The sequence below is a fragment of the Pecten maximus genome, chromosome 12 (genome assembly GCF_902652985.1).
Source record: "Pecten maximus chromosome 12, xPecMax1.1, whole genome shotgun sequence".
In the NCBI taxonomy this organism is placed as follows: Eukaryota; Metazoa; Mollusca; class Bivalvia; order Pectinida; family Pectinidae; genus Pecten; species Pecten maximus.
The window spans coordinates 28,361,893-28,378,119 of record NC_047026.1 but is presented as its reverse complement, the minus strand read 5'-3'; the positions used below and the strand labels follow the sequence as shown (position 1 = coordinate 28,378,119).

The 16,227-nt window shown below is 35.3% G+C and overlaps 1 protein-coding gene and 1 long non-coding RNA gene across 3 annotated transcripts in view; one reads left to right on the top strand and one right to left on the bottom strand.

The window, feature by feature from the left end:
- Positions 1–12,791, top strand: part of LOC117339617 (calponin homology domain-containing protein DDB_G0272472-like) — a 42,444-nt gene extending 29,653 nt beyond the window's left edge. The window contains exons 22-30 of one of the 2 annotated variants that reach the window (XM_033901308.1): positions 103–249; positions 1,465–1,692; positions 1,988–2,041; positions 5,373–5,542; positions 6,028–6,115; positions 6,594–6,766; positions 7,529–7,654; positions 8,565–8,578; positions 11,605–11,825. In XM_033901308.1, the coding sequence (XP_033757199.1) occupies positions 103–249; positions 1,465–1,692; positions 1,988–2,041; positions 5,373–5,542; positions 6,028–6,115; positions 6,594–6,766; positions 7,529–7,654; positions 8,565–8,578; positions 11,605–11,636 (1,032 nt within the window). In that variant the 3' untranslated portion in view covers positions 11,637–11,825. Of the gene's footprint in view, positions 1–102; positions 250–1,464; positions 1,693–1,987; positions 2,042–5,372; positions 5,543–6,027; positions 6,116–6,593; positions 6,767–7,528; positions 7,655–8,564; positions 8,579–11,604 lie in introns of both variants that reach the window. The other variant, XM_033901307.1, reaches the window with a different exon arrangement.
- A 132-nt stretch (positions 12,792–12,923) lies between these two features.
- LOC117339620 lies at positions 12,924–15,233 on the bottom strand. The gene is made up of 2 exons (XR_004535277.1): positions 13,871–15,233; positions 12,924–13,785 (listed from the first exon to the last, which is right to left on the bottom strand). It is a non-coding gene; the product is annotated as an uncharacterized LOC117339620 (long non-coding RNA).
- Between the last annotated feature and the right edge of the window lie 994 nt (positions 15,234–16,227).

The window sequence follows — 16,227 nt, the reverse complement described above, 5'->3', positions numbered from 1 at the left end:
TCTATTAGTTGGGTGAGGGATTATTTGTGAACTTCTTTAAGCTTCAATCTTAAAATTGATTTATTTGCAGACTCAAATGCTTTATTGATCTTTATATTACAGGCACAGAAGAGAAAACATGAAAACAACGCTGAGGAATCTGACGACGAAAGCAGAAAGGAGAAGACCAATCTACTCAAACTACAGTTTGAACAGAGGATGGCTATATTACACGGACAAAAACTCAATCTGGAAGATGAGATGGAAAATGTAAGTGTCCGGAAATGGAAAAGGAACTAATTTTCTTCCAAATAATCTTAATCAGCACAATTATATATCAGTGTAATAAAAGATTGTTTCATATTTGAAAGTTTTGTACATTTAAATAAATGACACATAATGAGGCCATCTTTAATATGCACCAATTCTAATGGTTTTCCATTTTATTTCATTTCAAATTCGCATCAAATTATACAATGCTATCCTTCCTTATAAAACGCATTTAAAATTTTCCTCGAAAGATTCTGTGATGAAATCTCATATGAAACCAAAAATAATTTGAGATCCTTATGTCTGCCTGAGAGAGATAGTAATATGTTGTGTTGTTTATATCATTTACAGTGATCACAGTCATACAAAGGCTTGCTTCTAATCTAGATCATGCATAGTAATTTTTCCACTTCTTCGTAAATAAAAGCCACCTTAAAGCAGCAAGCTCTGTTCAATCAAAAACTAATCTAACAAAACAACACAACAAGGTAATGGCGGAAAACTGCCTCACCTTTATGAAGGTGGCCAAAGAATTTTATTTTTAAATATTAAGTTTTTTCTTAAAATTTTCAATAAAATTAAATACTTTCCAAAGACTAGTTTTTTGAGTGAAGGTGCGGCCTTAAAAAAGCGCCGCCACTGAACAAAATTGGACATGTCAAAAACAAAATTAGAAAGCATGCAAACTTCCGGGCATACATGATAATCATAAAACAAATTACTTAAGAACACAACTGACATAAAAGAGATACATGACAATCATTAATATTGTTGTTTACTAAACACATAGGAAAAGGTGTACATGACAATCATAAGTGCACAACTTCATGTTCAAACAAACACCAATCACTGGGATGGGTAGGGTGGGAAAAAACAAATGTTTTGATCGAATTAAAATGGCGTCTGAATTTATTTTTTTTTTCTGTCAGCCTGAAATGGCTTGTGCACAGACTCATCGCTCAAACCAAATCACGTGACATGATCAGCCAATCAAATATTAATAATATCATCGAACGCGGGAAATACGAATCGTGTAAAAAATTGTCTATTACATAGACTCTTTATTTTATTAACTTATTTCACCATTTCATTGACTTTCAAGAAAAATGGGGGCTGTGATATCTTATTTGATTAAAAACACTTTGAAGATATTTTGACCCAATGGCTTATCATATCTTCTCCTTTGGCGAATAAAAATGTTAAATTTTGCTTTAGGTTCGTGTGGAGATGTTGAAGCAGCGTGCTTTGGCCTTGAAGGACCAAGAGGAGAGACTTGGTGGTATGGTGGCTGCTATGCAGGTATCAAAGGCACATGAACTTTCCAAGATTCAGGAACAGCAAAAGGCCATCAATGACCTTAAGATGAACCTGATGGATGACCTTAATGAGAGAGGTGTGCTTGGCAACCAGGAATGTCACGATATCATCGAACGATACAGAGAGGTACAATTAGAGAAACAATATTACAGATGATAAGCCTTTGCTTAAGGTAGAGATAGATGATTTTCATCATGTTTGGATGGTTATATAAAGCTATTTTCCTAGTGATCTTATCAAGGATATTGGCATGATGTCATATAATTCCCCAACTATACATCTAGGGCGGAGACCATTACCAAGTATCATAAGTGCCTGGTATATGTAATTTCTGAGAAAAACGTTCATGGTTGTAAAAGAGTTCAACACTGTCTCTGTATTAGTTTTTGAATTATAATTACTGAAACATTTTTTATTCTAGGAACAAGACAAACTACAACAAACTTTGGCAGATAGACAGAAACAACATGAAAAGGTATGTTGATAATGTCTCCGCACGGTTTAACATACACACAGTAAATTCTGGTATCATTCTTCTTATAATCCTGGTGCTAAACAGCTGGGGCCAAAATAGCAGATCATCAGAGAAATAAAACCTCCGGTGAGAATCCACAGTGACACGCTTCAAACCTCACTCAGGGTATCTTGTATTTCTCTGGAAGCTGAGATAATGGGATGTCATGTGTTGCTGTTGTTGTGTCCTTGGGCATGTCAGATAAGTTTAATTGCTCTGATCATGAATATGTATGTTTTTTGTGAGGTAGCCAGTAATTTAAAGGAGACTGTAAATCAGCATAAATTTGAACCGTAAAAAAAATACATTGATCGGTAGGAAGTAAAAAACATGTACACATCAAGGTTTTACAGTCAATGAAAGTCCTTCCTCTGATAATAAAATGATACGCTCAAATGGAACCCTTACCTGACAGCCAGATCCAGAATAAACAATAGGGTATGGTTACTTAAATTCCATCAGAAGTGAAACATTAAAAAAAATGAGAAAGGCAAATAAGACATGGGGTGTTACTATGTTACAGGGGTGTTACAGGGGTGTTGCTATGTTACAGGGGTGTTACTATGCTACAAACCTTGAATGTGGTGTTACTATGTTACAGACCGTGAGTGGGGTGTTACTATGTTACAGGGGTGTTACTATGTTACAGACCTTGAATAGGGTGTTACTATGTTACAGACCTTGAATGGGGTGTTACTATGTTACAGGCCATGAATGGGGTGTTACTATGTTACAGGCCTTGAATGGGGTGTTACTATGTTACAGACCTTGAAAGGGGTGTTACTATGTTACAGGCCATGAATGGGGTGTTACTATGTTACAGGGGTGTTACTATGTTACAGGCCTTAAATGGGGTGTTACTATGTTACAGACCTTGAAAGGGGTGTTACTATGTTACAGGCCATGAATGGGGTGTTACTATGTTACAGGGGTGTTACTATGTTACAGACCGTGAATGGGGTGTTACTATGTTACAGACCTTGAATGGGGTGTTACTATGTTACAGGGGTGTTACTATGTTACAGACCTTGAATAGGGTGTTACTATGTTACAGACCTTGAATGGGGTGTTACTATGTTACAGGCCATGAATGGGGTGTTACTATGTTACAGGGGTGTTACTATGTTACAGGCCTTGAATGGGGTGTTACTATGTTACAGACCTTGAAAGGGGTGTTACTATGTTACAGGCCATGAATGGGGTGTTACTATGTTACAGGCCATGAATGGGGTGTTACTATGTTACAGGGGTGTTACTATGTTACAGGCATTGAATGGGGTGTTACTATGTTACAGGGGTGTTACTATGTTACAGGCCTTGAATGGGGTGTTACTATGTTACAGACCTTGAATGGGGTATTACTATGTTACAGGCCATGAATGGGGTGTTACTATGTTACAGACCATGAATGGGGTGTTACTATGTTACAGACCTTGAATGGGGTGTTACTATGTTACAAGGGTGTTACTATGTTACAGACCGTGAATGGGGTGTTACTATGTTACAAGGATGTTACTATGTTACAGACCTTGAATGGGGTGTTGCTATGTTACAAGGGTGTTACTATGTTACAGACCGTGAATGGGGTGTTACTATGTTACAGACCGTGAATGGGGTGTTACTATGTTACAGGCCGTGAATGGGGTGTTACTTTGTTACAGGGCTGTTACTATGTTACAGACCGTGAATGGGGTGTTACTTTGTTACAGGGGTGTTATTATGTTACAGGCCTTAAATGGGGTGTTACTATGTTACAGGGGTGTTACTATGTTACAGGCCATATAAATGGGATGTTACTATGTTTCAGGGGTGTTACTATCTTACAAGCCATAAAAATGGGGTGTTGCTATGTTACAGGGGTGTTACTATGTTACAGGCATTGAATGGGGTGTTACTATGTTACAGGGGTGTTACTATGTTACAGGCCTTGAATGGGGTGTTACTATGTTACAGACCTTGAATGGGGTGTTACTATGTTACAGGCCATGAATGGGGTGTTACTATGTTACAGACCATGAATGGGGTGTTACTATGTTACAAGGGTGTTACTATGTTACAGACCGTGAATGGGGTGTTACTATGTTACAAGGATGTTACTATGTTACAGACCGTGAATGGGGTGTTACTATGTTACAAGGATGTTACTATGTTACAGACCTTGAATGGGGTGCTACTATGTTACAAGGGTGTTACTATGTTACAGACCGTGAATGGGGTGTTACTATGTTACAGACCGTGAATGGGGTGTTACTATGTTACAGGGGTGTTACTATGTTACAGGCCGTGAATGGGGTGTTACTTTGTTACAGGGTGTTACTATGTTACAGACCTTAAATGGGGTGTTACTATGTTACAGGGGTGTTACTATGTTACAGGCCATATAAATGGGATGTTACTATGTTACAGGGGTGTTACTATCTTACAAGCCATAAAAATGGGGTGTTACTATGTTACAGGCCATAAATGGGGTGTTACTATGTTACAGGGGTGTTACTATGTTACAGGCCATATAAATAGGGTGTTACTATGTTACAGGCCATAAATGGGGTGTTACTATGTTACAGACCTTGAATGGGGTGTTACTATGTTACAGACCTTGAATGGGGTGTTACTATGTTACAGGGGTGTTACTATGTTACAGACCTTGAATGAGGTGTTACTATGTTACAGACCTTGAATGGGGTGTTACTGTTACAGGGGTGTTACTATGTTCCAGACCTTGAATGGGGTGTTACTATGCTACAGGGGTGTTACTATGTTACAGGACTGGTTCGCCTGTTGTCAGTATAATGTGACCGGGTGGGGTGTGCTGCTGGGTGTCTTCGGCAGTATGCTTCAGTGAGGTAGCACTATAAATCGGCAAAAGTTCCGGCCTATCACAAGGAGACTTAACACGAACATACCGCAGCCTCCCAAAACACACATACGCACTCGCCACACGCATGCATGTCGCACGCACGGGAGACCGTCCTTAAATGACCTTAGCTGTTAATAGGACGTTAAACAAAATAAACCAAACCAAACCAATTACTATGTTACAGGGGTGTTACTATGGTACAGACCTTGAATGGGGTGTTACTATGTTACAGACCGTGAGTGGGGTGTTACTATGCTACAGACCTTGTATGGGGTGTTACTATGTTACAGACCGTGAGTGGGGTGTTACTATGTTACAGACCGTGAGTGGGGTGTTACTATGTTACAGACCTTGAATGGGGTGTTACTATGTTACAGACCTTGAATGGGGTGTTACTATGATACAGACCATGAATAGGGTGTTTTTGTGTTACAGGTCTTGAAAAAACGTCTCAAGCAACGCTTAGTCCAGAGAGAGAAAGCTTTGGAGGAGACACAGATGAGGGAACTCCAGGAGATTGTAGACCAATCTAAAAATAAATTATCCTCAAGGATCAAGAAAGCTCTGCTAGTGAACAAACAGATGATTGAGATGGAGCAGATGAGGTAAAATTCACATTTCAAATTGATATTTTAAATGTAGAGGTCTGATCATGATTTAAGCGTAGGAATAAACATAGAGATTTTGTGTTTCACTTGACATCAAGATTTTATATAAACAGTAGGAATTAATCACAACAAGCATCACCAATAAGTTTTATACTTATAACTGGCTGACTTGATTTATTTAAGTTTCACCTCTTGGTTCAAGGCTTCATCAGGATGCCTTGCCCTAATCAAGGGTAAGACTACTCAAAAACTATTTCATTTTTAATGGATAACTCTCTATATTCACTATATAACTCTAACAGATAAACATGTGATACTTATTCATCACCCATTCAGAAGAACCATATGTCACCATGCAGGCACAATAATCTGTGTAGAAAAGTAGAAAAGACATAGAATTACAATAATTATACACTAGTTTTAATACAAACAATTAATTTGTCGATTCTCTCTAAAGTAAACTCAAATTGTTTGATTGAAAGGAACCGGTTGGATAGAGAAATATCACAAACTCTACATGAAACACAAAGATTGTTCGAGATTGAACGGATGCAGAAGATTCAAGAACAGGTAAACACTGGGAATGGTCAACATCATGATCTCACTGGGAAAGTTTTCCTTGTTTATATATTTGTCTGGTGGTCCTGTTTTGAACACCTGTGATTTTGTTTTGAACATAGCCATTTTATCTGGTTTTTGACTTATGCCTCTGGAATGTCTGGTCCGATCTCCCGGCACTTTTCGTAGGGTGGCCATGTAAATTGATGTTTCGTTAATCTTTTGTCCCCAGTTTACTGAGTTCGAATGGTTTCTCACATACATCAGTATTCTTTTGTTGTTTTTGAACAAAAATTTAATTATTTATGATAATTAACAAAGAGAATATTAATTAACACTGAGAAAGTATTACAACTACTGCTGGTGATAATCTCTGAAATTGGTAAATCATGATCTTTGGATAAATTTTGTTCTAAGCTTGAAGAGGTAATGGTGATATGTGTAAGTTGGTTAGAAATTAAGTTTGTGAATGGTTTGTTCTGTTTTTAAGGAATTACTGGTTATATCCCGTTTGATAAGTATTGGAGGATTTGAGAAGGAGGACTTAACCAATGTTCTAAGGACCTTATTCCCATCAAAGACAGAAGAGGACATCAATAAAATTCTGAGCAAAATCTATGACCCACAGAAGATGCAGCCAGCACCAATGTCTAGGGATAGAAAGTAAGTTGTTTATACATGTACAGTTTGTGTAAATAATGCCCATGTATGTGGACAATGTATCTATATTCTAAAACACATTTACTTTTGCCAGAAATGTTATATAATGCTTTTTTTTTTGGTTTTTGTCTCACCAGCTATGAAAGGTCATGGCAACAAAATAGTGTTACTTTTCTAGGGGGTGATGGCAGCATCATCAACATTTCACTTTAAAGTTTAATTTGCTTGTAGATCTGTTGCTCAAAATGTAGAGTCCAACTTCAAACTTCAATCAAACTTGATACATATTAAGATCACATAGTGGACAGTCCCAACACACAGTTATGCAAAATTATTCAGAATTATTGGCCCATCATGTTTAGCTCATGATCAGTTTCCCAAAAAGTATCAGTGTTTGATTCCAACTCATATTTAGGTGAATTTGAGAATTGATGATTTTGTGAATTTTTTTATTTCTTTTGCAATGTATCAATATCTACATATGTAGATAATGCAATGTAGGGTGTTTCCATACTATCACTTTATGTAACTTTATCACTAGGTTTTTTTTTTTATTGTTTTTGGGGGAAAAAAATCAAAAACTTTGGTGAATTATAGAGTAAAGTATATATAGCTTAAAACCTACCATACTGACAAAGTGGGACAAACGAGACATTTAGGTAATTAGGTGTATTTGACTTGTGTTACATCTATATCCTATTTCATAATTGTTCAATTGATTTTAATGTCAAAGTTCATTTACTCTGATGATCTACTTTCCTCTAGATTCAATAGCAGTGTTAAATCCAATGTCAGTCTGACGGCGAGAGTAAAGGAGTTTTCCCGTCGGGAGTCTCTAGCTGAAATTCAATCCCTGTCACAGTCTCCATCACCACGACAACGTTCCAAGAAGTAAGTTTACCATATACATACACGAACAGATACCTTAATATATATATATATATATGTGCTGATTTAAAGGTTAAAGTTTGAGTATGCTCAGAGATGTGTTTTTTCCACACACAACTGAATTGAGTGTCACCAGCATGTTGTAAACTTCAGTTTAACCATTCTATGGGATATTATCAAATGGATAGGATTTTTCACCTGATTCAGGGGAAGTTACTCTTACTTGAATGATATTTACCATGTAATCTTAAAGTGGCAAAAGAGATAATAAACCAATAAAATGCCTTTCATACCATTATTTGCTATTGAGACACCCAACACCCAACCCAAGATTGGATGAGAATTTTGATATGCTTTCCAGTTATACATTATCAGGGCTATGATAAATATTCTCTCACAGCTACTGACGTACATTATAACTGGCTGTGATGTAAAATATTCCCCCCACAACATGATTGTTAGGACATATTAAGGTATATACATTTTTGTATATCAAAACAAATTGAAACAACATGTCGACTTTAAGCATTCATTTTAATTAGAACATTCATTCGTGAATCTTTGTGACACTGAAGTACATTAATTACCTATATATATACATTCTAAATGGTACGCTATGACGTCATAACAAGGTATGTGACATCATAATTGTACCAGAGATAGATACTTTTAATCTCAATACTGTGTATACATGCGTATGTGTGGTATGTGTGTGTATAATGTATCATATGACCATGAAGAGTCTGCATTATAATCTCTTTTGATTTAGGTCAGAGGTCAAAAGGCTATAACCTCTTCTTATGTAAACCATAAGACTTAAAATTGTTACAGATGATTTTTTTTTCTGGAAAAATTAAGGGATAGACTGGTCTGTTGTCCATGCAATTATTTATATAACTCTCCCACCCCACAGCAACACCCCCACGGGTAAGTTTTCTAGGGTTCAGTTGGGTCAAAGGTTATAGTTCAGGTTCCAATAGACATAATGTGTTGATGATTTCTATATATATGGTTTTAGTGACCTGGGGGTAAGATACATATAAAGTCAACATCTCAACCATCAAAGTGTGATATTCTAAAAAGTAGGACGGGCAAAAACCAATTTAAGGACAATGACAATGTATAGTTAGTGGATTCCTAGGTAAATTATCTTTAAACAAAAGCATCACTTGAGCAAATCAAAAATAATCTAACATTTTATGAATAAAAGATATTTGATTTGTACATTGAACTGTTTGCTTAAAATCTTAAAAACTATACACCGCCATTGATTATTTCTGCATACGGCCTTAACAATGCCATTCCCTTTCCAGATTAAAATTATTACAGGTATTTTAGATTATGACCTTGACCCAACTATATGTCTATAAAGCACAGTCAGGTCTTCCGTGTGTCTCACATGGTATCAGAACTAGATTGTCACCTGATCTCTGCCTGTATGTTACTTATCCAGTGTGTTGTATACAATCTACCACTCCTATCTCAGAACTTCTTTATCACATAATCTCTGATTTTGTCCCCATATCTTGTTTGTCACATGATCTCTGACTGCATATTGTGTTTTACAGTCTTCTACTCTATCACTAGATCCTGTTTGCCACAATTGGTCTCCAACTTTGTCTGTTTTGTGACATGATCTCCAACTTTGTCTGTTTTGTGACATCATCAGGTCTCTAACTTTGTCTCCAAATCTGTTTTGTGACATGGTCTCCACCTTTGTCTCCAAATCTGATGATCTCAAACTTTGTCTGTTTTGTGACATGGTCTCTAACTTTGTCTCCAAATCTGTTCTATGACATGGTCTCCAACCTTGCCTCTGAATCAAGTTTGTCACAAACAAATTTGTACAGTACAGTCTCAGATTTTCCTACAGACCAGGTTTGTGACATAGTCTACAGTTTTATCTGCAGAACAAGTTTGTCAAATGGTCTCTATTTTCCTTGAGAGCCAGTATGTCACAGATCTAGCTTGCCATCTGATATCTTTGTTACAAAACCTCAGTTGAAGATATGAGGTGCACTGTTCAATGCCCCCTACCAATGTCGAGTTGAATTTCTTTGGAAGCTGAGAAACAGACCTGCTTTGGATGGCATGTGACTGGCCTCCTGTATGTTGGTCATGGAGGTATTCACCAACTACTACAAGGAGACTCCGCCTCAATATGACCCTGGCAGTTAATGGGGCGATAAACCCAGCAAACAAACAAACAATCATTGTTACCAAAGCAAACTTGTTATTATATTATTTCCAACGTTATCTTCAGAAAAAGTTTGTCACATACCTGTTGCATCCATGTCACCAGACATTTTAGTACATGGCTGATTACAAAGTCTTTAAATATAGGTCAAAGTTCAAACAAAAATCTCCAAGGTTACACTGGTGCTGAAGAAACCAGATTTTATCTGTATAGATCATCAGAGTTGTAATTAACAGTGATATTTATTTCCTTAATATTGTTGGTGACCAGTAAACTTGAATTAGATGTGAACTAGCTATAGTTCTGGTGCCACATGTGACACATTAGGGATATATGATTCTGGGAAGGGTTCCTGTTCCTGTTTATATATCAAGGAGTTCCTTGGAAGGGTTCCTGTTCCTGTTTATATATCAATGAGTTCCTTGGAAGGGTTCCTGTTCCTGTTTATATATCAAGGAGTTCCTGGGAAGGGTTCCTGTTCCTGTTTATATATCAAGGAGTTCCTGGGAAGGGTTCCTGTTCCTGTTTATATATCAAGGAGTTCCTGGGAAGGGTTCCTGTTTAAGTATATCAAGGAGTTCCTGGGAAGGGTTCCTGTTCCTGTTTATATATCAATGAGTTCCTGGGAAGGGTTCCTGTTCCTGATTATATATCAAGGAGTTCCTGGGAAGGGTTCCTGTTCCTGTTTATATATCAATGAGTTCCTTGTTTTTGGGAAGGGTTCTTGCATGTCTTCACCTTGTTTGATATCTCTTGTTTTTGTAGACACGGTGTTATATCTATCACCTTGTATTAAATTGTTTGGGATATCTATTTTACATATGTCCTTCCGATCTGTATTTCATCATCGTTAAATATATATAATATCTTGTACATTCTATATTTTACAACAAAGGCATTTCAAGGCTTTCAATGATAATGTGAAGGTCACAAATTGAGGTCAAAATTCAGATCCAAATTACACAAACTTGTATAAAAAAGGCCTTCAGAGCTACCTGGTAGTTTAAATATATTTTTATTGCCTTGAAAATGACAAAAAGTATCAGGCCTCCAGAGTTGTTATACATTTTTTTTGTATATTGCTTTTAGGTCACATTAGAATGTATATCCATAAAAAAGTAAATGCTTGACTTAATATTTTATATAAGTAATTAGATTTTTATGTCTATTATCACAAAAATACCATGTTATTAGTGTCATCCATTAAATACTTTGTGTTGTTATTACACATTTGATAAGTTCTACACATGTAGTTGTGATTGGCTGTATTACGGTAAATTTCCACTACTTCAGGAGTGACGTACATCATAATTCCATCAAATACGTAACATTTTGTGGTATGTTATAAAAGAAAGGACATAGAGTCAACATCATCAATATTTTAGTTTTCAAGTCACCTTGAGAAAATTGTTACTGTTACAAATATTGCAACAGGTATTGGTCATGTTATTTATGTTTCCATTTCATACTTGATTCATGCAAATTTGTGTGAATTTCTGCATTTTATTTCTTAGGGTTCAGTTAAATGAGAAAAAAAAACCTATTTACAAATTGTGTTGTTTCATCAACCTGAATATGAAATGGAAACTAATATATTAACCACTGAAGAAGTGCATGTACATTAATATTTAAACAATTAAAAACATTATGATAAAGTTGACTATTGGAGCCTCAACTTGATGGATGTCTATTTATCATTACCCCCGGTAAGTATGATACTCTGATTGCTTTCATTAATTGGTGTTTCTGTTTTCAGAGGAAAGTCCAAACTCAAGTCCAAGCACATAGAAAGATTGGATGAGGATGAAGATCAGCCCTTAAATTACCCTAGCTATTCCCGTCCGGACCCTATAGGGGAAGTGAGAGACACACGACAGACATACGACGAGGATTTTATGGAGGCGAGACAGGTCAACTCTGACTTTCTGCAGGCTCAGCCTATCAGGCCTTCACAGTTACCTCCCCTTGAAACACCACAGGAAGGTGGGGGCAGGAAAAAGAAGAAGAAGAAGTTACTGAAAAAGATAGGGAAACCTAAGGAGACTTATTATGATGAAGATGATGGTGACATCTTGTGATAAGCTTTTAAAAATCCACTTCATTAACAGATTTCCAGTAGTAATATATTCTAACTTTTCATGACATTAGTGGAAGAAAATGACGAGATATTTGGTGAGCTCATTCCCCCTCTTAATCATTATCAAAATCATCAAACCAGGATTTGAAAATTGTTTTATACATCGTACCTCAGCCATATTAAGCCTTATACACTAAAAGGAATGGTAAAACAGCTTTTATACCACAACATCTGCAGAATTCCAGGGGTTGTGTTCATGTACAGCTTCTCAAAAGTATGACCCAACAGGTTTTGAAAATGATACTGCAATGGAATGGATATAGTTCATATAAGTCATTATCTGTAGTGCTATTATACTTCTAAGGTGAAACAACTTAATAACATTCAAGTGCCTGTTTTATTTTTTTTGTTTAATACTTGTACATACCTCTCTGACATCTGTGCTCTGGTTCTGGGTTAAAAACTGCATTTTCATTGGCTAATATACAGTATGAACTTTGACCTGTGTGAAAATGCTTACCTTCAGTGCTTTACAGAATCACCTTAATTGTCTTGTACATTAATTCAATGCCAGGAATTAAAAAAGTAAGAGACTTTTTGAAAATTATGAATTTGATTATAATAATGAGAGCTCAGATTAAAAGGTTCTTCGTAATCACTCGGTCAATTTGTCATGTAGTAATTAATTTTAAAATACTGAAGCAAATATAAGAGTTAATAATTTCAAAATAAAAAAAAAAGCTACATATATACATGTACATTGTACATAATTTAGTTTTTGGAAAACTTTAAAAAAAAAATGATGGACTGTTGTAATAGCTGAAATATCTTAATTACAGTTTTTTTGTATACCATAATGCAGTGTACATGTGATAAATTTTACAAAACCAGCGCATTTACTCTGTAACATTGATGTCTATTGTTTCCCTATCTTGTTGTATTAACTGTTCTAGTGGATGATGTTAATTAATAATCTTGTTGATGAATATTTTGGTTTATTTTTTTTTAATTTTTAGTTTATTGTAGGTTTTTTTTTATATGAAATTGATTGTAATATACGGTACATGTAACCATGGATATTGTAATTTCTAAGGGTAATTTTTGTAAGCTGTGATATTTTGTTAATATGACTTTCTATATAATCCCATATCTTTACTCATGTACATATCTTTTACAGATTAAATTATACATTGTATATACATACCATTACGATATCATGTCATTTTCCTTCCAGTTTCTGGCAAAATCAAAATACTACCGTAATGACATGCTGTACATATCAGTTCCCTGAATAGTAAAACCTGTCCTGAACAATTTTGTACACAATGCACAACAGTTTGGAATAATTCAGGTATATAAATCTCATGGTCCTGTCCTAGTCGTCTGGTTTATACAGTTGTTCAGGTGGGGTTCTGATTAGACAGGTAATGAGGTCGATACTTAATACAAACATACATGTATATCAGTGATTTGTCCGGGATAACCAGTAATATTTTCCTATTATTCATGTTATTCTATAATGATACCCTTTTGATGTTACCTGTATGACAATACCTTTAGCATGATACCTGTATAGTGATACCTGTCTGAAAATACCTGTATGGTGATATACTGATATAAAAGATACTGATATGACGATACTTGTATGTAATACCTGTATGTGTACCTGTATGACAATACCTGTACGACAATACCTGTATGATGATACCTGTATGGTGGTACCTGTATTGTGATACTTTTATGACAATACCTTTTTGATGATACCTGATGATACCTGTATGGTGATACTTGTATGATGATACATGTATACTTGTATGATATTACCTGTATGATGATACATGTATACTTGTATGATATTACCTGTATGATGATACTGTATGGTAATACCTGTATACCTGTATGATGATACATGTATACTTGTATGATATTACCTGTATGATGATACCTGTATAATAATACAGTAGAATTGCAATAAGAATTACCTGTATGATTACCATTGTCTAGTATATTGTATGAAAATGTTATGTTCCTTGGTTAATTACAGTACTTTTATTCATGCTTGTCTTGCATATTTTATGAGGTGACTGGTGAATTACAATGTACCTCCTTTAAAACTCCTGTACAGGTGATTTTTTGGGTATAGTTTTAAGTCAAATGCTTATAAAATTCTTGTAGATGTACTGTAAGTTTTTTGTTATCGTTTTGTTTTATTACATGAATTCAACCCTCTGATCAAGGTTCATCAAGTTTACATCTTAAACTCCAAAACCTAATACATTTTTTTGTATTTCTATACATGTAGCATTTAGTAGTATTAGTGATATCCTGCTAAAATTTCAGCTCATTTCTTTTTCTTATCAATGATAAAACAAATTAGAAATTGAGCACATCCTCAGTTACTTTGTTTTAGTACTTGGATGCTATAGGGTCGTTGGTTTCCTGGGTATTTAGAAGTCAAACACCCCTTCTAGTTTAAAGGAATTAGATGCAAACTTAATTGTCCTTGTTTTGTTGTCTTATATAAATGACCTTAGCTGTTAATAGGACGTTAAACAAAATAAACCAAACTTAACAATATATCAAAACTTCCATGTTCAAGGTGATTTAATTGTTTTGTTGATGTTCAGATATATGATTCCATAAAAAGTAAACTTATGTGGGGCACAGGGCATGGATTTAGATAATTAAGTTTACATTTGCAACATTCTACATTGTCTTGGTGTATGAGGATGAAATGTGTAAAGCATTTAGAAAATGTTCATTACTTTTGGTTTGGGCATTTTGACATTAAAGAAATAACCTAAAATTATTTTCAAATCATCAATAATTAATTTTCAAAACTATGAATTAATAACTGATACATTAATATGTACATGTAATCACGTAATTGTGTCCAACAATAAAGATTTATTGTGAACCTAACATTTCCAAACTTTTTCAGTCTATAAAATGAATCTCAATGGTATATCTGATTTTGGAAATTGTTTGATCAATTGATAAGGAGAGTTCATCAAATTATTGTTTTATTGATTTGAATTTTACAAAATTAGCTGAATTTCAATTTAATAAAAATTAGCTGGATTTTAATTTTATAAAAATTAGCTGGATTTCAATTTTATAAAAATTAGCTGGATTTTGTTTTTTAAATTAGCTGGATACACTTAGCTGTACATGTAGGAATGCCTTTACTGTAGTCTCATTCATTCCGTCCATTTTTTGTCTCTATGCCAGCTGCTATCAGTCTGGAGTCTTATATTTTTCTACAGCAAATAAACTATGATTATCTATTTACGATGTTTCTGACTTGTATATTTATAAGGACTGACTGGATTGCGTTGAGTCTCTTTGTAATGCCTTGTGGGTTGCTAACACACAGGAGGCCTGGTGCATACAGAATAATTAAGGTGAAGTGCCTTGACCATGCAACCAAATCAATGAATTGGACAACGTAGTTGGATCTCAGCTTCCATGAGAAACAAAAACGGCCAGACGAAACAACCTAAAAATGCACAGGAATCTGTGTTAGATCTCGGCTTCCATGAGAAACACAAACATCCCGGTAGGGATCACACCTCAGATTAACAGACAAGATAACTATTTCCAGTGCAGTCTGAATAAACTGTGAATTGGTTATCAGTTTTCCACTGAATTCGATCACTGGAAAATATAAACACATTATAATTATTTGAACTTGTGAAATGGAATGAAGGTCAAGGTCATTTCTTGAATAGCTGGTTACTCCACTTGAAGATTTAGCTTGGTTGGTGAGTTACTGGGCTTCATGTCTCCTTTCACGACTGTAGCTAGTGTTTAGGCAACATGAAGGGATGATCTAGGCCTTTATCCCACCTCAAATCAGTCCTGGCCACCTGGTGCCAGAATGTTGACAACATTCCTGGAACAGACAGGCATGCTTCAATCCTGTTCAAGCGTCCCTTGGGCTGCAAGCAGCCTTTTATGGCCATGGCCTGGTAGCACTTGGCTACAAGAGGTCTTGGTATGATAAAAATGATAATCAAGTGTTTGGAATTTTTTTCCCACATCTGGATAATTATATGAATCTTTGGACATTGAAACTCAATTTGTTTGGATTACTTTTAGAATTAGTTTTAACTCCTCATAACAATCTACAGTTTGTGTAATAATATTATGCATTAGTTTAGCTTTGAGCTGATGTATGTCATTCTTAAAGTAATAAGTATCTGAAACTTGAGTAAATGTTTTGTGACGGCTGCTGCAGATGAGATTTACAATCATGGATCACACTTGTTCTATACTGGGAAAGCACTTTGAACAAGTCAA